The 23,187-nt window shown below is 52.7% G+C and overlaps 1 protein-coding gene across 1 annotated transcript in view; it reads right to left on the minus strand.

The window, feature by feature from the left end:
• The window catches only part of Csmd1 (CUB and Sushi multiple domains 1), an 874,507-nt gene that overhangs the window by 682,489 nt on the left and 168,831 nt on the right, over window positions 1-23,187 (minus strand). The window contains 1 exon segment of the mRNA XM_048330750.1: window positions 6,549-6,765. Within this exon segment, the coding sequence (XP_048186707.1) occupies window positions 6,549-6,765 (217 nt within the window).

Below are 23,187 nucleotides of genomic sequence, written 5' to 3' on the forward strand. Positions count from 1 at the left end.
GCAGGGAGGCTTCCTCCTTACACAGAGGGACGGTAAAGCAGCTCCTGCACCACTTGCAGAAGCCGCCGAGCCTAAGCCACGAGCGTGGAATACTCACGCCAGGCCTTTCCGCCGTGTGGTCACGGACCCGCGGGCTGGAGCGGCTGTGATGGCTAGAAGAAGACTTGGGGGCACATGCGCGTGCAGATAGCGAGCTGGACACGTGCAGAAGTTTCTGAGGCCGCAGCTCCTCTAAGGCAGTTTTCTTCTTTGGACCGACCGAGCGGTGCCGTCGGTGCATGAGCACAGCCCCCCTCACCCCAATTTCAGACGAAGCTCAGATCCTATTTCACTGGGAGTTGTTTCCTTGAGGCTGGGAAACAGGTCCACATTATATATATACATATATATATATCTATATCTACTGGTGGTTTCTAAAGGAAAAGTAACAAACTGATGTTGCCTTGATAGTGGGTGAGGGTAAATAGTTGTAACTGCATGTTTTTCTTTTGGGGTTTACTTGAGGATCAATAGAGTTTTTGAGCTTGGGAAGTTGGGCTAAAAAGACGAACAGAGAAAAGCATCTCGTCCTAAGGAAACCATAAGGGGCTTTGTAATAGAGTTTGGAGCTTGGTACTGATATTCCCCTAGTACTGTTCTTCCCACTAAGGATTGTTTGTGTTATTTGGGGTCTTCTGTGAGGCCATAGGAAGTACTGGATTGCTTCTTCCATATCATCAAGAATGTTGTTGGGATTTTGATGGGTGTTGCATTGAATTTCTCGATAGCGTTTATCAGTATTGCCATTATCACTATGCTATCCCTCCCAATCCAGGAGCATGGGTGGTTTCCTGACTTCCTTAAATCTACTTTAATTCCCGTTTTCAGGTTTTTAAAGATACAGGTCCTGGGGCTGGGGATATGGCCTCGTGGCAAGAGTGCTTGCCTCGTATACACGAGGCCCTGTGTTCAATTCCCCAGCACTACATATACAGAAAATGGCCAGAAGGGGTGCTGTGGCTCAAGTGGCAGAGTGCTAGCCTTGAGCGGGAAGAAGCCAGGGACAGTGCTCAGGCCCTGAGCCCAAGCCCCAGGACTGGCCAAAAAAAAAAAAAAAAAAAAGATACAGGTCCTTCACATCTTTAGCTAAGTTAATTCCGTGTGTGTGTGTGTGTGTGTGTGTGTGTGTGTGTGTGTGTGTATCTACTACAAAAGGAGTTGCTTTCCCGATTTCAGCCTCGCTGTTATCATTGTTGGCATACAGGAAAACTTTATACCCTGCTACTTTCCCAAAGTTTCAAATCAGCCTAAGTAACTTGGGAGAGGAGTCTATGGGGTTGTTTAAATACAAGATCATGTCATCTGCCAAGAGGGAGTTTTAATGCTTTCACTTTTTGATCCCCTTTATGTTTGTCTCTTGCTTTACTGCATATGGAGGTTCCTCAAAAATTAAACATAGAGCTCCCTCATGACTCAGCAATCACATTCCTGGGCATTTATCCAAGTGATCATAAACGAGGCTACTCTAAAGCTATCAGCACAACCACGTTCATTGCAGCATTAATTGTCACAACTAAGATGGAATGGAATTCTGTGCTTCCATCAGAAAGAATGGCATTGCCCCATTTGTAAGGAAATAGAGCTGGGAATGTGGCTCAGTGGTTGAATGCTTGCCTAGCATTCATGAAACCCTAGGTTTGATTCCTCAGTACCACATACACAGAAAAAGCCGGAAGTGGTGCTATGGCTCAAGTAGTAGAGTGCTAGCCTTGAGCAAAAGAAGTTCAGGGACAGTGCTCAGTCCCTGATTTCGAGCCCCAGGACTGGCAAAAAAAAAAAAAAAGAAAAAACAGGAAATGGAAAGACTTGGAAAAATTATATTAAGCCAATTAAGCCAGATGCAAAGAAACATGGGCTGCATTGTTTTCATCATTTGTAATAACTAGACTATGTCTAGGATTTCTTAGCAGAAGATCACAATAGCCCAATAGCTAGGTGCATGTGAACATATAAAATGATGCTTGTTGAAATGATTTCCAAGAAATGGAAATAAGACTTTTTGCATATTGTTTGCAGTTATTTCTTTATTCTTTCCTTTTTCCCCCTTTGATTTATTCCCTGTGGTCTCTGTTTCATGTTGCTGTATCCTTTGTCTTATACATGAGTTAATCTGATTTGGGGAACAGAAGGGGAATCACAACAATGGTGGTTCAGAGGGTGAACCAATGCACCTGTGATACTCACTAGACCCAATGTTGGAAATGAACTTTAAAACTTTGGGGGGGGAGGGCAATCAGAGAGGGACAAGTGGGAGAAAATGAGGAGGGCATAACACTGTTCAAAAAGAAATGTATTCATGGCCTTCACTATGTAACAGTAACCCCTGTGTACATCACCTTTCCAATATATTTTTAAAGTACACCATAGGGGGCCAAGAGGAGTAGACTCAGGGCAAGGACAAGGAAAGCCAGCAGGGCCAGAGCTCGCTGGAGAGGGGGCCACGAGGCTCCAATTGCAGCCGGTGATGGTCCCGAGCCCTGTCTACATGGGCCAGCATTGAGTCTAAATATTTCATGCACTCTTGTCTCTCCCTGACCTTCCTGAAGATTTCTCAGTTCTTTAGTCAGCTCTTCAAGGTCTCAGTGTGAGCAAGAAGCAACCTACGCTACCAGGAAGTCCAGCCATGTATCAGCCTTTTTATTTGACTCTGTCAAACACAGAGCCCATCACAGTTCTGTGTAAATGGGGAGGTGCACGTGTTCACCAGGACACATGGAATTGATTTGTAGTCTACACAATAGGCCCAATCCTACTAAGGAGTTTGTGACTTAAAATAAAGCATGCTTTCCAACGTGATGCTCGTCTCTTCTGAAAATCATTTTGTGAACAACCTCTATTTTTATTCAGTAAAAATCATTTCTCTGTTCTATGCTCTTGGCTGTAAAAGGTGGTAAAAAGTAAGATGAACCCGTGCTGGGCCAATCCACCATTTCATAATGGGAGCGAGGTAAATACTAAACAGACAGAAAGGTGAGCAGCGATATAGAGAAACAGCCGCAAAGAGAGAGGCAGAGGCACACACACAAAACTTACTACAAAGCTTCCCAGGCAGAGAAAACACACAAAGCCAAACCCTTCATAAAAGACAAATGGCACACCCTCTAGCGAGTCGCTGAGGCTCTGCTGGGCACGCTCCGACAGCCTCCTTCCGGATCGAGGTAATGTTTTATCTTGATTACAATTACCCGGGCTGGCACCAATCCCTCCGTGAGCCCCTCTGGCTGGCCGGCCACGGGGTCCCCAGACCCACAGCGAAGTCACCCCAGCCACAGGGAGCAAAGGTCAGGAACGCTCACGCCGCCCGCCCCCCTCACGCCGCCCCCCCCCCCCGCTCACGCCGCCCCCCCGGCTCACGCCGCCCACTCACGCCGCCCCCCCCCCTCACACCGCCCCCCCCTCCACGGCGGCGCTGTACGGAGCCTCTTCACCCGCCGTTTATTTCATAAGCAGGAAGCCTTTGGCGACCGTGGGCCTTCCCTGTACGGGCGAGGCCGCCTCGTTCATCCACTCCTGCTGCCCACGGTGCCGGTCCACGCTCGCCCACACTGCTGGTCAAGCTCTCTGGCCTTCCCTCCCTGAGGCCCAGGGTCCCGCTGGGGTCCCCACATTGGTTTCCCACGCTCCAGCCCTGTCATCAGAGCCTTGGCTAGGACCGCAGCCACCCAACGGCCCAGAGTAACAGAATATGCTGGGCTTTCATCTCACGAGTCACCCACAGAGGGCTCCCCTGGGAATCTCACAGTGATGTCGCCACAGGGAGGCGGGATCCAGGGACACCACATCTCCCGCCCGGCATCTTCAACAGCACCTAGAACCTTCTCCCAGCCCACCTAGGCCTAGCGGCTGAAAGGTGCTCACGGCTAATGTTCTCCGGAGGGTTTGGGTGGGATTCATGCTTGCACATTCGCGTCCGTGGTTGCAGCTTTGGAAACCTTGACAAAAACTGTGATATTCTAGCCGCACAGATTCATGACTTCCTAATTTCTACGCTGCATGGGGCTTACCATTTCTAACCTCTTCATTACCCTCATTGCAGACAATCAGGAGTAATCTTGTAAGAGTTAGAGAGGGCAAGAAAGTGGAGAGAAACGCCCGGGCCGTGTTCTCCACAATAGCCACTGAATAATAGGTCCTGATTGTCCACATTAGCAGGATAGAGCGGACCTTCCCAGGATCACATTTCCTCGTTTCACGATATTTTAATGGGTCCCTCTACAACCTCCAGTGCCATTATGGTATCACAGCTGGAAACAGATGTCTGGCTCAACGTTGCCATTTTTCCCTGATTCTGGACAAATGAATACATTTTGCGCTCAGGGAACACGTGCTACCTCTCAGCCGCCGCGTCAGAGACGGTGACACACACCGACATTAGCGAATGGAACACACCCATGTTAGTGAACAGCCCTGCAAGAGAAACACGGGGAGGGGGGCGGAGACACCCCGCAGGGACGCTCAGCGTGTGGCTCCGCCCACCTCCCGTCACTCACGCGGCAGGTCACCGCCCGGGGGTGGACAGCCCACGCCATTCGGGATAGTACTCAGCGGGCCTTCAAATGAAGACACAGGAAGTCGGCCAAGCGCTGCGGGCCAGGGCTGTCGCTGCAGACTCCCCAGAGCCATCACAGACAGGAGAGACCACGCCGGAGAGGCCCAGATTGTGCAGCGAGTTCACGTTTGCAAGTTCAAACCCCAGGACCACCAAAGCCAAGACACACTGAGCTCAGTTGCTCCAACCCTAATATTTCCATTTTTGCTCCTGTCGTAATAATGAAGAGCGTAAGGAAGCCACATTATAGGGTTTATTAACAGAAAATGACAATAATATCATGCTTCAGACATAAAAGGATTATGAATTGTTGGAACTATTGAGCAGCAGGAAGCCAATTGAATTAGCACACATGATATATTTTCTGTATGTGAAAGAATGACAGGAAATAGAAATATTAAGGGAAGGAAAATGAAGGCATTTTAGTATATATTAACTAGCCATTTTAATGAAAAGAATTAATTTAACATCAATTCTATGAGACGCTATTAGATTAATGTGCATGTTCTAATTTATTTTCTTTGCACCAAGTCTGTAGCTGGTTACACTTTTAGTATTGCAACATGCCATTATTCCCAAAAAGTGTCAGACATGCAAACAAAAAAGTAAATATATTCAAAAGCGCAGCATGAGTGTTAAGAAATCTCACACCAACTGACCAAGAATCTACTACAGATACTTTGGACAAACAACCAAAGGTTGCACCATAAATCCGTAACATGAGAGAAGATTTATTTAGCTGATTTAAACAGGATATGACCATTCCATATTAAATGGAAAATTCTTGCTTCTAAACTCAGACAAGAAGTACAGCAGATGGCCCAGAAAAAGAAGCTATTTTATATTTGGAAGGGCACTGTGAATATATAAATAAAATATTTCAATATATTAAGGAAACACCTTATATTTAATATATTAACCATGTAGTAGTGATGCCATAAATACCTTAACTAGATTTACAATCAAAACAAGCCAGACATGTTTTACCCAACAAACCTATTAATAGTCTATGATTCTGTAAATTCAGTTGGTATCGGCAGTGATAAATTGAAGCAGTCCAATTCTTCCTACCTGTCATCAATTTTTGTATACCTTTTCAGACATCAGACACAAGCTCTGACCAATGCGGGATCTTAAAGCTAGAAGATAAAGGCTTCATTGGCCAGGGATGCACTTATTTAAATAAGCTCACTGAGGAGGAAGGCAGTGCTCATCTGTACAGATTTGATGAGCGTCCCTCGTCTTTGAGCTCCAGAAGTGCAAAGACCAAAAATAATAAATAAATAAAAATTAATTCATCGATCAAAATCGGTTAAGAAAATCTGATTCTTTGAAAGCAATATTCCTTTTCCTTTGCACGCGTGCGACACGCTGTTGACAAATGACAAACAAAATGTAAATAATTCCCGGAAATATTCTTCTTATGTGTTCATGGTAAAAAAAAAATCATTCCTCAAAAGGACTTAAATCAAGGGTGCACAGACTATACGGTGATTGTCTAAAAGAAAATATTTCCAGAGGATTCAGTATTCTCGACTGTTCCTCCCCAACCCACGCCCTGTGCTCTTGCCGAATGTTTTCTCACACGCTAGAGGTTCTTTTTATTGTTGTCTGAATTGTTCTGGCTCCCTCATCTTTGTGATTTGCCCCAATCCACGGTGCTTAAAGACCACGGTGTGCTGTAACTGGATTTAAATTACCTTGACAACACCGCTTCACAGATCTCCAGCAATCTGAAATCTACAAATGAAGTCAACAATTGCTTTCAAGGAGAAGTTTCCAAGTATAGGAAACAAATTGCACACGATTTGACAAAAGCCTGCCGTCTTCAGCGTCTCCCTTGCAGTCGCTTGACTCTTCCCTTCTGAGAACGATACTCAATATTCCTCCCAAACAGGTTTCCGGATGGGTGTGCGCGGCGCCCCTGCCTGGCCCCCGGGACCCAGAGGCCCCCCCTTACCTGACTTTCAGGTTCCCCTGCTGGGGCTGCCCGTCGTACACGGACAGGATGTCGAAGTCCTCCTCGAGCGCGAAGGTGTGGAAGGACAGCTGGATCCTGTTGCGCTCGCCCGTGATCACCATCCAGGTGCAGTTGGCGTAGTTGGGGTACCCGTGGGGGAAGCCGGGGCTCTCGATGGTGCCGTTGGGTCCCTGCACCAAACCTCCGCAGTTCTGACCTGGGCAGGGGAACACGAGAAGCAGCGCGTCACGGCGGGCCCCGTGTGCTGGGATTTTCACCTCGCGCGCCGCGCGTCCCCCCGGCGCGGGGCCGAGGGGAGCCATGGATGCGTCGGGGGCACCAGCACCCGGGAGAGGAGGATGGGGGGGTCACCAGCCTGACCACGAACGCACACTGGAAATCGGGGATGAACCTCTCCTGCCGCGCTCACCTAGAGCCTCCCAGAGGTCAGACGGCAGGGGACAGACGCCATGCCGACTTCCTGCAAGAGCGAGGCCCGGACAGCTCTGCCCGGACGGCTCTGCCCGGCCGTCCCCATCGGGAGAAACGGATTTGGAAAAGCACAAAGCACACGTGATTAAGATGTAAGCATGTGCTGAGTGAATGGGGAAAAAACACACCCCAAACGTGGCCCATCTGCCTTCGATTGGCTTGAGCCCCCGGGAAGCTGGGAAGGAAGGCAGGAAACACAGGCTCTGCCGGTGTGGATGGGAGGCCCCAGCCCGTCGGGAGCTACCCAGCCCCTGCTCCGTCACACCGAGGGGGGAGGCGCGGGCCGGGGGAGGGGGCTCGCTCTGCGGGCCGGGGGCGCCTCGCCCAGCCCATCCTCAGCCTGCTCTGCCACGTGGGGTGAGGGTCCCTCTGCCCCCCCATGCTCCAGCCGTGTGCTCTCCAGGGGAGGGGTGTGGAGGGGAGAGCCGCGCCATCGCACCAGGCAGCGCGTGCACCGAGCGGCCCTGCACGGCCGGCTCCTCCCGCCCCTGAGCCCCACCACGCGCACGTGTCCACTCGCCGGGCGCCGCTCACAGAGCCCCCCCCAGGAGGGAGCCGAACACGCAAGACCCCCACAGCCCCTTCCGCTTCCCGGGGCGTGGGGGGAGCCGCGCGCGACGGCCGGTCGCCCTCCACCTTCGGGCCACCGAGCCCTTCCTTCCCAGCCCCGCAGGCTCCTGTCCTGCCCGGCCCGGGGCCTCTTCCCTGTGAGCCCCCCCTCCTCCCCGGCCCCTCCCCCGAGAGCCCCCCTCCTCCCCGGCCCCTCCCCCGAGAGCCACCCTCCTCCCCGGCCCCTCCCCCGAGAGCCACCCTCCTCCCCGGCCCCTCCCCCGAGAGCCACCCTCCTCCCCGGCCCCTCCCCCGAGAGCCACCCTCCTCCCCGGCCCCTCCCCCGAGAGCCCCCCTCCTCCCCGGCCCCTCCCCCGAGAGCTCCCCTCCTCCCCGGCCCCTCCCCCGAGAGCCCCCCCCTCCTCCCCGAGCCGCCTCCGGAGCCCAGGCCTCAGCGCAAGCCAGCCGCTCCGGGCTGCGGGCCACTGGCCATCAGACACAGCAACCCACCCCACGGAGGCCCCCACGGGGCGCGGGGACCGGAGGGGGGAGGAAGGGAGTTTATTTCCGTCCAGTTCCCCCCGGCACGCGCGTGTCCGCCACACCAGGATGAAGACAGCGCGCACCGTGATGTTCCCACAGCGCCGCTCCGCAGGACGCACGCTCTGCGAAAGCCTCCCCAGCGACCTGGGCAGGGAACGGGCCTGGGGGGGGCGGGCGGCTCCTGGGGTCCCGGTCCCAGGCCGTCCGTCCTTCCTTCCCGGCTGGCCACGTCGGCCGTGTGTTCTCAGTGCATGCACTGTGTTTGCGCGGACGTGGTGACTGGAAGCCAGTCCTGAGGGGCCCGGCGTGCTCGGGTATTGCATACGGTAGAACCACGGGAAGGCGAGAATCGCAGCTCTCGCTGTTGCACTGCGGACAGAAAATTATTCCTAAGTACATTTCATACTTAAAAGAAATATTGCAACCGTAGGCCTCCCCGTGGGCTCAAAGCATCCACGGTAATATTATCAAAATCATGTGGGAGTTTGCCAAACCCTATTAAGAAACGACTTAATGAAAGAGATGTATGAGTTTAAAAGGCAAAGAACTAATAAGAAGTCCATTTTCCCCACTAAATTAAAATCTAACAATAACAAGGTAGCGAGTAGATATTAAAGCAGTAGGGCTCGAAGGCTGAGAAAGGTCTTTAAAGAATACAGATTTCCTGGTTTATCTAGCAATGCTGAGCTCACAGGAACACTTTAAAATGTGAAGAAGAATTAGGGAAAAGGAAATCAGAGTCAACAGAAGAATGTCAGGTGGAAAGAAGTTACTATTATACCTCTATGAGGTTGAACCAGATAGCAAGACCTGCACATTTTCCAAGAACTAACTTTCAGGCTAAGCTGAGGACTGATTAGGCCAGAGAATCTTCCAGAAGGAGTCAGTGGGGAAACTTTTCCACAGGCCTTGATGGAAACCCAAGTGTCTCTCACCTCCGGCTTCACTTTGTACTCAACCAGGAACGTGTAAAGTCCCTATGCCCAGGATACATTCTGATGTACTTGGCTTGGCCACGAATACCCAAGACGGTCTTGAGAAAGAACAAACGACAGCTTGTATGCTACTTACTGCAATGCCCAATTACAAAGTTACAACGGTGGAGACAAGATTTACTGGTACTGGCCAAGAGAATAGAGAAATCGCAAACCCACCCAGTTGTAGGCACCACGTTCAGAACGAAGTCACTCCGCTGGACTCTGAGAATGGGCTCTCAGCACACCGGGCCAGTCGGCCACCCACATGGGAACCCCAAATCTGTGTTCCACTGCACAGTGTCACGTGCACAGAATACTCCTCTCTACTCACTTAACTTTCCACAGGCTCGGGGAGGCATCGGCTCGGCCTTGGCTTTGAGAGCTGTTGTCTTTTACCTTTTTTCAGGTGCTGTTTTATAGATAAGACAGCAGAGTCTATGCAAAGTCTCTTTCTGAGAGCAATACGTATGTGTCTGTCTGCGCTCACTGGATGCGGGCTTTGGCTCCTTGGGAAGGGATCCATAGGGCCTGGCCTGGGAAGGTCACGGGCAATGCGACACCGCAGGGTGAACCCTGCCAAGAAGGAAGCTGTCACCTGAGAAAGGTCAGGAGCTGACGCCGACCAAGAGAGAGAAAGCCACAGGGGAAGATGACTGTCAGCTCTCACTTAATAAACAAAACGCCAGGCAATCATTACGGCTGGAGATTTCTTCCGATTCCTGCAGTCTCGGGCAGGATCCGGGGAGAGACAGACCCACCGCGAACACTGATACATTTTTTATTTCCTGTAATGGCTTTGGAGTAGGATGGAGGGTGAAATGACTCCAGAATCACAACTACCGAGGGACCTCAAATTTCAGTGATGGAAGTAGAAGCTTTCCTGGTCAGATAAGAACTTTCTGAAGGGGTAAACAAATCAAATATGCATTAACTTCTGCATTATCTTCTACAGTTTCATCAGCTATTTCGGGGTCTGCTTCCCTTGGAAAATGATTCATTGTGGAGGACTATGACCTAAATTGCCCTTCAGAGGGCTTTGATTAAGGTTCTTCAGAATTAAAGTCTGCAGCCCTTTTCCCTGGGAGCAGCCTGCCCTGGAGGAAGCTTTGAAGACATGATATTTCTTCACCCACCAAGAGCAGCTCAATGTCAGCTCCCAGAACCGAGAGCGGAGCCCAAGGGGAGGTAGCCGGGTTTTAATCCCAACCGCGCGGGGAGATTACTCAGAACCCAAGCCACGAAGGGGAGGTGTGGGCCGGCAGAGCGGGGGGCGGGGAGGGGGGACCTCTACACGCAAGCACTCCGTCTCTGCTCCTGACACCTCCACTCCGGAACGAACCCGTTTAGGGCGCCCTCGCCCTGCAAATGAGCCTCACGCCCCATCTCTACTATGTCTGTGGTGAGGACCTCCTCCCCGCCTCAAGGCTTCCGCACGGCTAATCCAGACTCCCGGGCCCCCCGAAGCTGGCCCCCGGCCCCTCCCAGAGCCCCTCGTTCCTGGGCGGGTCGCAAAGCCGGCTGCTCTTCCCAGACACGCGCGAGTCCGTCGGCAAGGGCTCGCGGCCTGGCACCGGTTCCACCCCGCGCGCCCCGTGCCACGCGTGCACTTGCTTGTGCACGGCGCCGGGAGAGACGCGGCCCCCACCCACAGGAAGCCACAGGGAGGCCGTGGGCCCCCGAGGAGGACGGGGGGCACGGCACTCAGGGGACCGCACAGTCGGGGTGAGGTGCTGTGAGCCTCGCACCCCAGTCCTCCTGAGCAGCCTGACGGGCTGGCCACGCCCACCGCGCCGCCTGGCTTTGACTGCGCCTGCTGCGGAAGCTCCGCGGGCGTTTACACACCGCACCGGGGCCCGGGCATCGGGGACGCCGCCTGCAGTGCCGGGCTCTTACACGCCGCACCGGGGCCCGGGCATCGGGGACGCCGCCTGCAGTGCCGGGCTCTTACACACCGCACCGGGCATCGGGGACGCCGCCTGCAGTGCCGGGCTCTTACACACCGCACCGGGCATCGGGGACGCCGCCTGCAGTGCCGGGCTCTTACACACCGCACCGGGCATCGGGGACGCCGCCTGCAGACCCGGGCTCTTACACACCGCACCGGGCATCGGGGACACCGCCTGCAGTGCCGGGCTCTTACACACCGCACCGGGGCCCCCAGCACCCGAGATCAGCCTTGACGTCCCCTGGGGTTTGTGAGGCTTCTGGAGCAGAAAGCGTCGTGCCGACATTCCACGCAGGGCCGGAACGCGCCGACTAGACGCGCGGACTGTGGCCTGGAGTGAGGCGGGCTGTGCGGCCGACTGCGTGATTCCCACGCAGAGCTCGCGGGGCACGCGTGGTCCGCCCTTCCCCAAGGGGCACCGCCGCTAGGTTCCCGCCAGCCTCTGTGCCTTGGGCTGCCTGGGCTCCGCTTCCAAGGCTGCCGCACAGACGGGCGACCAAGGAGAAGGACGCGCTGGCCTCCTAGGGAAGGCGCAGGCCCACGCCCGTGGGTCGGCCCGCCAGGAAGCTGCTAATTTCATTTGCCTGGCTGGAGCGGGGCCGGCGGCCGGGCTATGGACGGCAGGGAGGGCGGGCTGCGGATGGGCAGACGGGAAGCCCTCTGCCCTGTCCCCCAGGAGGCCGGGCGGTGGGGCGGGGCCTGCAGACCTACGGGGGGATCGGAACGGGGATGGGAACGGGAGGCTCAGCAAACAGCAGTGCGGGAGCCGAAGCCCAAAGGGGTCAAGGGCTTTGAACGGTGAGTTGAGCACGCTCTTGCTCAAAGTTCACAACATTAAAAAAATGTCTCTACGTTTAACACTTCCATCCGGCTGCAACAAAAAGAGGAGCATTCTGATACACAAGGAAAAATGCGCTTCTTTAATTATCAGGAGCTAAAAGAGCTGGCATTTCTAGAAACAAAAAAGAGAACATCGACCTCCTACCTCCTCCCCCCCCATCCATGGTGCCTTTAGCATCCATCAAAGAAGCAACACGTGGGGGGCCAGTGTCTCCCGGGCTGCGCTGAGTCTCTGCCCCAAGTTCTCGTGGGCTTGGCACAGACGCCAGTGTGTCAGAGGGTCAGACAGGAGCTGGGTGGCTTTCCAGTGAAGTCGAGTCGCAGCGGTCTCGGAAGGTTCCTGGTCTCTTTCTGACACCGGCCCCAGCTACCTCAACCACCCGGGAAAACAAACGAAGCGGCATGTCTGTCCATGTCTGTGTGTTAACAGGGAGAGGTTTGTGTGGGGACCGGGGTAGCGCGGTCCCGAGACTAGGGGATGAGGTAGAGCATTCGCCCTCTCAGTCTGGTCCCTAACACACAGACCCACCTTCAACCTAAACCTCAACTTCCCTCTAAGATACCAACGAAACACGGTTCAGCTGAGGGGGAAAAAAAATATCAATTCATTTGCAGCATTTTTCAAATTAAATTAATAATCAAGAAGATTAGAAGATGCAATAAATTATACTCCCAGTTACAGCAAATTAAGAAATTTTGTTCATAGGAGTCATAGCACCAAAAGAACTCTAAGGAAGGGACGGAGACAAATTGTAGCAGGAATAAATCCACTCTTGTTCATAGTCTAGGAAAACAGTGAGAAGCCATGAGCTCATCTCATTTATGAAAATCAGGGAGTCCTTTCTTCTGTTTCTGTCTCCTTGGGAAGGAGACAAGAGATGGGGGATTCTTCCAGAAGGGCCAGCCTCCCGCAGGGAAGGAGCGACCCATCCTCACGTCTCGGGACACTCCCGGCTAGTGACGACGTCTAGACCATTCGCTCGTGAGAGGCAGAGCTTCACCTCACCCTCATCCCACTTAGGCGACGTTGGTGAGGAACACTTAGTGGTGATTAGGAGAGCATGACACACACAGGAGCCCATCCCAGAGCAGTGGGTCTGCAGCTCACCAGTAGAACCGGGGAGGCAAGCCCAGGGTCCCCGGACAGAATGGGACGGTCCCTGGAAATAAACGCCCTCCTTGGCCTACCAAGAGCTCCAGCAGCAGTTTTCTTCACAATGCTCGCTTGTGTGACATTGTGTGATTACAGACGACGAGGTTTTTCCACCACAGGCAAGTTCTACGAGTTTAAATGAAGCAAAAACCCAGAGGCATCAGACTATCTAAAATAGATTTTAGAAACCCACGCCCATGATTGTTTCTACTTGTGATTTATGACATGCATTAAAATAGACCCAGATAACCGCTCAGAGCCAGTAGGTCCAGGAGTGATAGATCCTCCAAGAGCAGAGCTACCCCAGGCTGGAAGTAATAGTAACACAAACCACTAAAGAACCGTCAGAGAAAAAAAGAAAATCTGTATTCAAATTTATTTGGTTGGAACTCCAGAGTCCAGTGAATATCATTTTGAATTTGGACAGCAGGTTTTTCCAAGAATTGCCTTTCTGGAGAATCATGCTTCCAGGATTCCAGAGGAGACGTCTCTTTCAGAATGCGGTAGTGTAACGGGGTGGGAGGTTTTGTAGGACTGGCTGGCTTCGCGCGTGCGCGGAGAGGCCTCTTCTACCTGAACGTTCAGGCTATTTTTGCGTATTGCTGTCTCAGCTGGACACAGGTTACTCCGTGGGCCACGCTGTGACCACAGACAAACGAATCGTCAGGAAGCCTGTGACTATGCAAAGCCCAAAGCCAGCACCCGACTTTCACCGGCCCCGAGGCTCAGCTCTGGACCACGCCGACCACTCAGGTCTCAAGCTCCACACCGTTGAACCACCAAAGCAACCTTTTTGGTTACTTATTCTAAGGATTTGGTATTTTGAATGCATTGAAGTTTTTCCTTAAATAGAGGGCCACTGTCTTCCCAGACTTGTATTCGTCTCCCTTACGCACCTCCCTCTTACTACACTTCACGGAACAGAGCACAAGAGTCGCAGGGAGCCCGGATAATTGCTGTCTCGATAACCCGGCTGCTCCCCAAGGGTTATCTCTTCTCAACTGACCTTCTGTGGCAGACAGAACAAACTGAGACAATGAGAGGCAAATGGGAAAAAAAAAACCCCAAAATAATAACCAAAAACACCTGCTGTGTATGCAGGAGAGAAATATAAAACTGCACGGATAGGTTCTGGCTTCTTGTATGTTATTTCATTTTTGTCACTACCGAGGTTTGAACTCAGAGACTCACTGTCGCTTGCATGTTTGTTCAGATGTGCAGCTGCCAGGCTACCCCCTGAACCATGCTCGAAGCCCTGCTTTGGGTTGGCTCATTGGAGGCAGAGTCTCTTGGGTTTTGTTTGTTTTTTTGCCTGGACTGCTTTGTTAACATAAGCCTTCTGGTCTCAGCCCCTATGTAACTAAGATTGCAAGCATGAGCCACCTGTGCTCAGCCTCATTTATGTTTTTAATTAAAGCAAAATCTACACGGATCAGAATTTAAAAGGAAAAAAGAAGTATTTGCTTATGCTAACATTTAAAGAAGAAATGAAGGTTTGATTGGTTGTTTGACAAACGTCTTCTGCTTAAGTAATTCTGCGTGGTATTTGCTGTAGGAGACACGGGCGCACCTCACCCCTGAGACTCTAGCTGGAGTGCAGAACAGGGCGTGAACATCCCCGTACTACTGCTTTAGAGCTCCACGGAACTTAAACAGGGTGCATGCCAACAGGTTCCCGCTGGTCATTCTTGCTACTTGGGGCGGGAGGAGGGGACACAGCAGGCTTGCTGTTCAAGACCAGCCTTGCCAGAAAGTACCTGAGATCCCATCTTAACTGGGCTGAAATCATCTCATGAGAAACATAAATAGGAGGGTCGTGGTCCAGGTTGACCAAGGCAACAAGTGACACCCTACGCACAGAGTCCTAAGGAACAAAACCCTGAGTAAATAGAACTGGGGATGATTGAAGTGGCAGAGCTCTTGCAGAGCAAGTGTTAGGAACTAAGTTCAAAAATCTGGGTACTACGTAATAAAATAAACAATATAGAAGAGGACACAAGGACACAGTGTTTCTCATCAAACTATTAAGTCTTAATAATCCTTATCCCAAGAAACTGAGAATGAGTAGGGTACAAGTTCTAGTTAGTTTGTGGTTGAAACCCAAAGTTAGCACGAGGATAAAGGAAGACAGCATGTTGAATTGACATGTGCATCTTCCAGCGTGATGATACTATTGACATCATTTCTAGAGTTACACTTATCTACAGCTACTGGGATTTCTCTAGGAGATACAGCGTTTTATGAAAAACTACAGTATTGACCTATGCAAGTCAATTTTTGATGTATGCTCGGATTTTTCTTTTATACTAAAAAAGGAATACGGGAGTGGGAAAAGATGTTCCTACTTTCTGCCTTTTCTACTAGATTGGAGGAGATGTGAACCTTTCAGAGGAAATAAAAGTTCCTAAAGCACCGAGGGGCTTCTAATAATGAGATATTTTGAAGTTCGACTTTAAGGATTTAACAAAAAAAAAAACAAATAACAAATTTAATGAACATCCTTACTTGGGAGATGAGTGAAGGGTTTCTAAAAATACCAGAGCCCTGGGTGAGGGAGGGAGGGAGCCGGGAGCAGTCCCTGTCCCTCCCACTGCAGAGGGGAGGGAGGGGAGGGGGAGGGCTTCCCAGAAGGACCGCCCGCGCCCTCCCCTTGGGAGGCACTCACTTCTCTTACTTCCCCTCTGGAGCACGATCCCGTGGCCGCTGCTGCCTCCTGGAAAGCCCATCTGCGCGCCCGGCCGCCTGCCCCCGTCTCCCGGGTGAATGCTAATGCGAGGGCGGCATTCACGCCCCGCAATGCCGGGCTTGGCGGCTGCTACGCCTGTCATCACGTTCCACCGACATAGAAAGCCCTTTCAGCAGCCACTCCTTTGTGATCTAGCTTCAGGAACATTCTACCACCGCACTCCCGGGTCTCACACCCTTGCCACACGGAGGCCACAACTACTTCCGCCGTCCCAGCCCTGTTAATGGAGGCCCAACCCCCGCCTTGAGAACTGGAGCCCAGGGGGGAAAAGGCCGGCCTTGCCCACACTGTGGCAGGATATCGTCCTGGTGCCAGCAAGTATTCCAAGATGAGCTGTCAAAGGAGGAAGGGGGAGGGAGAGAGAGAGACAGACAGGGACAGAGAGGAGAGGGGGGCAAGACGGAGGAGGACAGGGAGAGGGAGATGAAAGACCCCGTTGCCCTTTGGGAACGTGGCTCAGCTGGTGTTCTCGGTGCCCGTGGAGGAGGGAGGGTTGTGCAGGATCTTGCTGGGGGCACGGGGCGGCTGACCCGGTCCGGCACCCTGAGCCTTGCCGCTCAGCCCACCGCAGGGCAGCGGGCTATGCACAGGAGAGATCGTGGCTCTCCCTGGGAGACTTCAGATTTGCCAGTGGGGCTTTGGAAGAGGACCTGTCCCTGGTGGAGAGACGGCCCTTGTGGATGTCCAGACCCTGAGCGGTCAGCTTCCATCCACCCCCTCTCCATTTCAACTCACTGAGAAGCAGTGGCCCGGGCCAGGGGACGCGCAGCCCCTCCCGGGGGGCATTCGGGGTGTGCCGGGGCAGACACCGCCTGCTTCCGAGAATCCTTCAGGCCTCTCTTCAAGCGCTTAACATCCTAGGACAGAAGCTGCCCATCGGGGCATTCCCGTCACGCCAACGGCTTCATTCACTTCCTAAGACTGGACATGGGAGCCACACGACGTGTCCACAAAGAGAGAACAACCCGAATGGAAACATTTGGAAAAAGGTTCCAAGGCTGCTGTTGGAGTGAAAAACCACAGCCTTCGCCAGGGCCTCAGTGCGCCGGGAGCCCTGCCGTCCGGGAAGGGGGGCCTGCAGCTCCCGGGTCTGCTGGCCGCTCGCAGGTGCACTTTGGCCTTTGTGACGTTGCCCCAGGTAGAGAAACCTGTCCACGGAGACGCCTGTGGACAGGTGTGCCCTGCAGCTGGGGATGTGGTTCTGTGCACGCGTAAGACCTACGCAAGGGGGACATGTGCGTGGCAGAAAGGACTACGGATTAGGGGAGGACAAGACACCCGTCCTGTATCACCAAGGACAGGGCACGCAACTGCCACCCACGTCCTTACCCTGACTCCGTGCCACAGGGCAGACCCGTGACCAGGGAGGACAGGCCACCACAGTGTCCCCTGGCCCCAGTGTGATGAGTCTGCCATGCTGGGAGGACCTGCAAAGACAAGCGCTGCTAGTGTTCCCTGCCCTGTCTCTGAGTCTCCGCACCCAGTGGAGGGCAACATGGGGGGGAGGGGGAGGAGGGAGAGGAGGGGGAGGGGGAGGGGGAGAGGGAGGAGGGCCCAGGAGGCCACCTGAGGGATGACGGGGGTGGGGGGGGAGGGCTGGGGGGATGTCAATGCGTGCGTGGGAATGGCCTCATGAAACCGGCTATTCTGCACGATGAATTGCTCTGTCTACCTCGTGCCTTCGGTAGCGTGGAAGGAGACATTGTAACCCTGCATCTGTGAACAAACCAAAGTGTGAATCGGGCCCTGTTTGTGTGTGGCGAGCCTGCGCTCACCTCCGGGCGCTCCCCCCCACCCCAATGCGCCCCCGCTCGCCAGCATTCTCCCTCACAGGGCACCCGAAGGCGAGTGTTAGGGGCGGTAGAAGAAACTGTCTTTCACGCGGTGGAAGCTGCAATCCTCCCTCTTACAGTTCCTCTCTCTGAGGGACAGCGTTAATTCAGAAGGGCCCGCTAGGGCCGGCGGCGGAAGGGTGTACCCCGTCTCTGAGCAGAAGAGCCCAGACGCTCCGTGAGTGCTTTCTGGGTCTGCACTTTATTGGCTTCTGTAAGCACATATTTCTAAATGGAGCTTTATACCCAAGTATATATGTGGATGAATAATGTAAGATGCATATTCAGTAGAAAGGCTTAGTTATTGATTTTAAAGATCGATGAATAGCCTCAGATTAATTACTAGCTGTGTTCCCCATAACGATGCAGATTTAAAACCGTATTTCTAGAATCTTAGCTATAACAGCTTGTAATTTATGTGGCGATTACTCAAGTATTCTATTCTTAACGAAGTATGTAAGGAATCTGGATTTAAAAAAAAAAAACGCACCATTAGTATAACTAGAACACTCTAAACAGTCACTTAGAAGTGGGCTGGGGCTGGCGACTGGCGGGCACTGAGTGCCCACGGCTGGGCTGTAGGATAGACCACCGGCTTTGGAAGTGTTCAGATCGATGGGCGTTGCAAACACACAGGCTCTGCCGCTCCTCGTGTTGCAGCCGATCCTGAAAAATACGCCTGATGTTCCAACCGAGACTTCCCCGGGGAAAGCTCCACCTTGCAGAAGGAGCATGGAAAGTGGCGGGAATCTGGAAGCCCGGCGAGCCAGGGCCAGCCCCGGGCCTTTCCCTGTGAAAGTCACGCGCTTTGCCACGGGAGGCCACACCCGGCACGCGGCCTGTCCCTCACCGTGTGCTTTCCTGCTTGTCAGCTCTGCCCAAGAGGGTGCCAACCTGAGCAGGACCAGGGCACGGGCAGGACCAGGGCAGGACGAGGGGTCGCAGAGACCGGGGGGAGAGCAGGCCCCAGAGCCGGAGCCATAGCACATTCTAGCATCTTCCTTAGTGAAACCCAGGCAAACGGGAGCATCTGGAGTGTTGTGTGGAAATTCAGAAAGCGCGTGAAGCGGGCCAAGTCACCAAGAAGAGGGCATGCCCCTCCTCAGCAATGAAGAGAGAGACGCAACGCGGGTTGCGGTGGGTGGGAACCGACTGCCCACGGAACTTCCTCCCCAATGGACCCGCTTCTAGAAAATAGGAGAAATCACTGGATGCTAAGACTCCTGCAATCTGGAAACCAAATATGCAACGCCTCCCCTTCAAGTCCGGCTTTGAATTTTCAACCCCAAGCCCGGTCATGGCTGACCTGAGGACCGTCGGCGCAGCCAGAACGGTTTGCGCGCATTGGTGGGTGTTACTCCTTCCTGTTATACCCACTTCCCGTGTTTCTCCTTGCTAACAAAACGCAGTTCTTGCAGTCATAGGACGCGGGTACAATGCGCTCACCCTTGGGTCACAGACAGGCCTGCGCCGATCATCAGTCCTGACCGTTTACAATGTTGATGCTGCTGCTTTTCGCAAACCCTTTTTGTCAGAGTACTGTGTGTAGATAATCTGATTATTTGCTTTGTCTTTAATGACACCTTGAGTGCTTTTCGAATTGTAATCATTCCTTAAGACTTGGATACTTGGTGAGAGGAGACCATTCATTTCGACCACTGCATTCGAAGTAATTGCAGTAACACACAGGTTACACCAAGCAATCCGCAAGTCCCATACAGTGTGCGGTCTTCCTCAGAATACTTCCTTTCTGTTTTAGGTTGGTCATGCATCTTGAACTCTGGGCCTGGGTACTGTCCCTGAGCTTTCTCACTCAAGGCTAGCACTTTACCTCTTTGAGCCCCGGCTTCACTTCCGGTTTTCTGGTGGTTAATTGGCAGTAAGAGTCTCATGGACTTTCCTGCCCGCGTTGGCTTCGGTCTGCGATCCTCAGATCTCAGCCTCTTGAGAAGCTGGGATTACAGGCATGGGCCACCAGCACCCGGCTGCTTTCCTTTTTTGACTTTAAGATAGTACAGACAACAGTAGTGTCCAATTTTTATTCTGGTCAAATGATAGACTAATTCTGTGCAATTCATGCGGTCTTAAGTTTGAAAGACTATTTTAGGTCAGTATGTGTAAGTGGACAATATATATTCCAACATGATCTCCCTTTCGTTACGCTGAAACTATTTACCGAAATGCTAATTAATATTAAATACATACCAGACTAAGAATAGCTTTCAGAAGTTTCTAGGGGAAAGAGTCTCTAGTTTCGTTCAGAACATTGTTTCATAGACATGCGATTCCCTCCACGTCGTATGCACACTTGGTGTCCCTCGGTGTCCCTGACACACAGAATGATCCACGTGTTTTGTTGATCAGTGTGGAGCAGAAGCCAGAAGCAGAACCCCGATTTTTCTGTGATAAGCAGGTAACTGAAAGCCGAGAGTTTAAAATAACCAATACTGATTTGCTAATCGCTTCCTGCTGGTTTCACTTACTGCAGGACCGTATATTCAGCCGAGTCTGGTCGCACAGAGAGCCTTCCAGAAGCGCAGGCACACAGGCACCCAGGCACCGGAGCGCTCGGCCCCACGCAGGTGCAGCGTCTCGGCTTTCCCGCAGACCCAGGTTCGGAGCTCCACACCATCTCTCGTGCGAGGCCTTGCACACTCGTTGAGGTCTGCAGGATGGTCCTGAACTGATAAAGCCTCCCGGAAACGGGGCTCAGGCCCCCCCCGCTAATGAGGAGCCAGGAGAGGCTAAGGGGGCCCCTAAAGGCGGCAGCCTCCCGTCCGTCCGTCCTTCACAGATGGGCTGAGCCTGAGCGGGCTGCACAGCCAGGGAAGGTGGCTGGGCCTCCACGCCGCGGGATGGGGGCCGCCGGGCACAGGTTGTTAGAGTGGCTTCCGGCCCTGAATGGGCCTTTCACACCAAGCTCAAGAGAGCCGACTGGTAGCAGTGAATCTACACAAAGTCTCTCTTTTTCCTCCCATGTGGCATAGAGTCTCCAAACCCCAGAGTGTCTCAAGCTTGGAGATGAGCACATGCTTGTAGAAATGATCGCACTTTTTTATTTAACACACTTTCGTCAGCTATTAAATACTTGCTATACTGGTCATTCATTTGACCAAAGAAGCGAATCTGTAATTGCTTTATAAGAGAGAGCTGTCTTTGCAGAGAGAGAAATTTTCAAATCTAGTCTTTACTGAGGAAATAGTGGGGGGGGAGGGCTGAGCACTTTTTATAAATCAGGCATAATATTTTCTGTACCTCAGGGCTCTAGAGGTGAGGCACTGTGATAATATATGTAAACTATTATTGGCCTTCATTGTCTTCTTTAGGGGAAGAATGATGAATATGAAATTATTTTAAAGAATAAATCATTAATCATAAACTACAGGTAATTTGGTAATGCATTTTTTAATTCACAGACACGGCTGAAAATGAGTTGTTCATGGGTGTTGAAGATTGTAACAGATGTAAAGACCATGAGCTTTTCTTCCCACTCCTACCACCCACTGATCACAACATGGTAGACTTCAAGGGTAGGTAATGTCCTTTCTGTCTTATGAAGGTCTGGTCTCCACATAGGAAGGGCAGTAGCACAGGAAGAATCAAGACTCAGGAGCTCGGGACCAAACAAGAATGGGGGCTCGTTCCACGAGTCTTCTGACCCACACTTAACTCCTTCGCACATGTCTATTCTCACTACTAAGGGTGAGACCCACAAAACGAAGGACAGAAATTCACAGCACAGGCTGTACATGGGCCCAATGGACCAGAGCTCAGGGGACTTCCAGTGAAAAGAAAGGCAGTTCACAGAGCAAACAACATTTGTGTCTGGAGAAACAAACATGAAAAATTGACATATTTGCACATTAAAAACAGAAACTGAGAGCCTCGACTTGGTAACTTTCAAGTGAAACTGAATGATAAAATAAATTGCACTATCAAAATTAGTGAACGGACTTGTGTGCACTCTAAGTACATCTTCATAGAAACGGCATCCCCAATGCATTGGTAAGAATGGCACCCCTTCGGAGAGGGGAGTCTGAGGCCCCATTTCGGGGAGAATCCTGCTCTGCAGCATGGAAGGCAGGGAGGGAACTTTGGTTTCATCTCTGCAAGTGGAGAAGCCGCTGTAAACACAGATCAAGAGCGCAAGACGGCGGAATCAAAACCTCTCTTTTCCCCGGCCTAACTCTATCGCACTGCTCTGCAAAGACAGCGCCCCCTTGGCTCGGGAGAGAGGCCCTGCGGCGGGGAACCTGGCTTTGCCCCTGGGCAGGTGAGGAGAGTCCTGGAACGCTTTCTTCCCAGGGGCCTGGCCACACGCACATGTGTATACACATGCGTGTGCACAATGCCCAAGCACACACCTACCCGTGCGCCCACTGATGGGCTGATGGGATTTGGGACAGGCTACCCCAAAGTGTGGGAGGCTGAGCTTCCAGACAACGGGAGGAGCAGGACAAGCCCTGCCCGGCACCCTCCCAGACGCCAGGCTGCGGAGTCCCCCCTCCTCCCCACGCAGTCCCACGGGGCCAGTGCACTTCTGAAGGACGGTCTCCCGGCCCCACGAGGAACGCACGCAGCTGCCCCTGCGCCCTGCCACCAGCCCCACACGGAGGGCTGTGGGGGGCTGGGACACGAGTGAAGGCATTGTCCCCCAGGTGGGAGCCTCCGGGGCAGCCTCGGACCCCCCTGACCGGCTCACTCCTGGGGTCCCTTTGTGCGGCCACCGCGGAAGAGGGGGCGGACGGCGCGGGGGGCCCTCTGCAGATGCCCTGTAAAGACGCAGATGAATCGGCGGCGGTGAGGCCAGGTTTAATTGGATTTCGCCAAATTAAATAACACGCTGCATCCTGTAAACATCATAGAAAAAAGTACCTATTAAGGCAGAAAGGAAATAAAGGCCTGTAATGCAATCAGGATCGTGGCAGCCGGTGCTAACTGCACCTGGTCGGATTAGAAGGAAATGGTGAAGGGACGCTCGAGGGTATGACCTGGTGAGCGATGTCCACCGAGCTTACAAGAGGGCCACAACACCTAACACCGGGCGGAGAGCGGGGCGTCAGCACCAGGACCTGCTCCATGAACCACAATCATATTCTTCAGCTACCAGGCCAGGTTCAAACTCAGCTCCACAATTCTTGGTCTTCCAAAACGACCACATTAACCATCCCCTCCTCTTTCAACCTCAGGTCCTTCTTCACTGTCTGGTCCTCTCATCTGCTCACACTGGATGCCTTATACACCTGTGCGCACACACACACACACACATCTTCTTCTCTTCATGGTGTCAGCAGTAAGCTCCAATCCATGCACAGCTTGCAGAAAATGGCTGACTGACGATACCACGGTCACCGTTGACGTCTGTGTTCTGGGGCAGGGATGTTTTTGTTTTGTTTTCCTGTTGCCCCCCTGGTAACGTCCTTTGAGCACACCTCTGCATCTTCAGGTCCATCTCCCCTTAGGGAGGTGACCCACTGGCCATTCTGAGGTCCATCATACACTCTCTTCCTCATCACCCTGGGCTTTGTAGAGGTGTTTGGCTCTGGAAATCTATTCTGTGGG

Source organism: Perognathus longimembris, chromosome 21, assembly GCF_023159225.1.
Source record: "Perognathus longimembris pacificus isolate PPM17 chromosome 21, ASM2315922v1, whole genome shotgun sequence".
In the NCBI taxonomy this organism is placed as follows: Eukaryota; Metazoa; Chordata; class Mammalia; order Rodentia; family Heteromyidae; genus Perognathus; species Perognathus longimembris.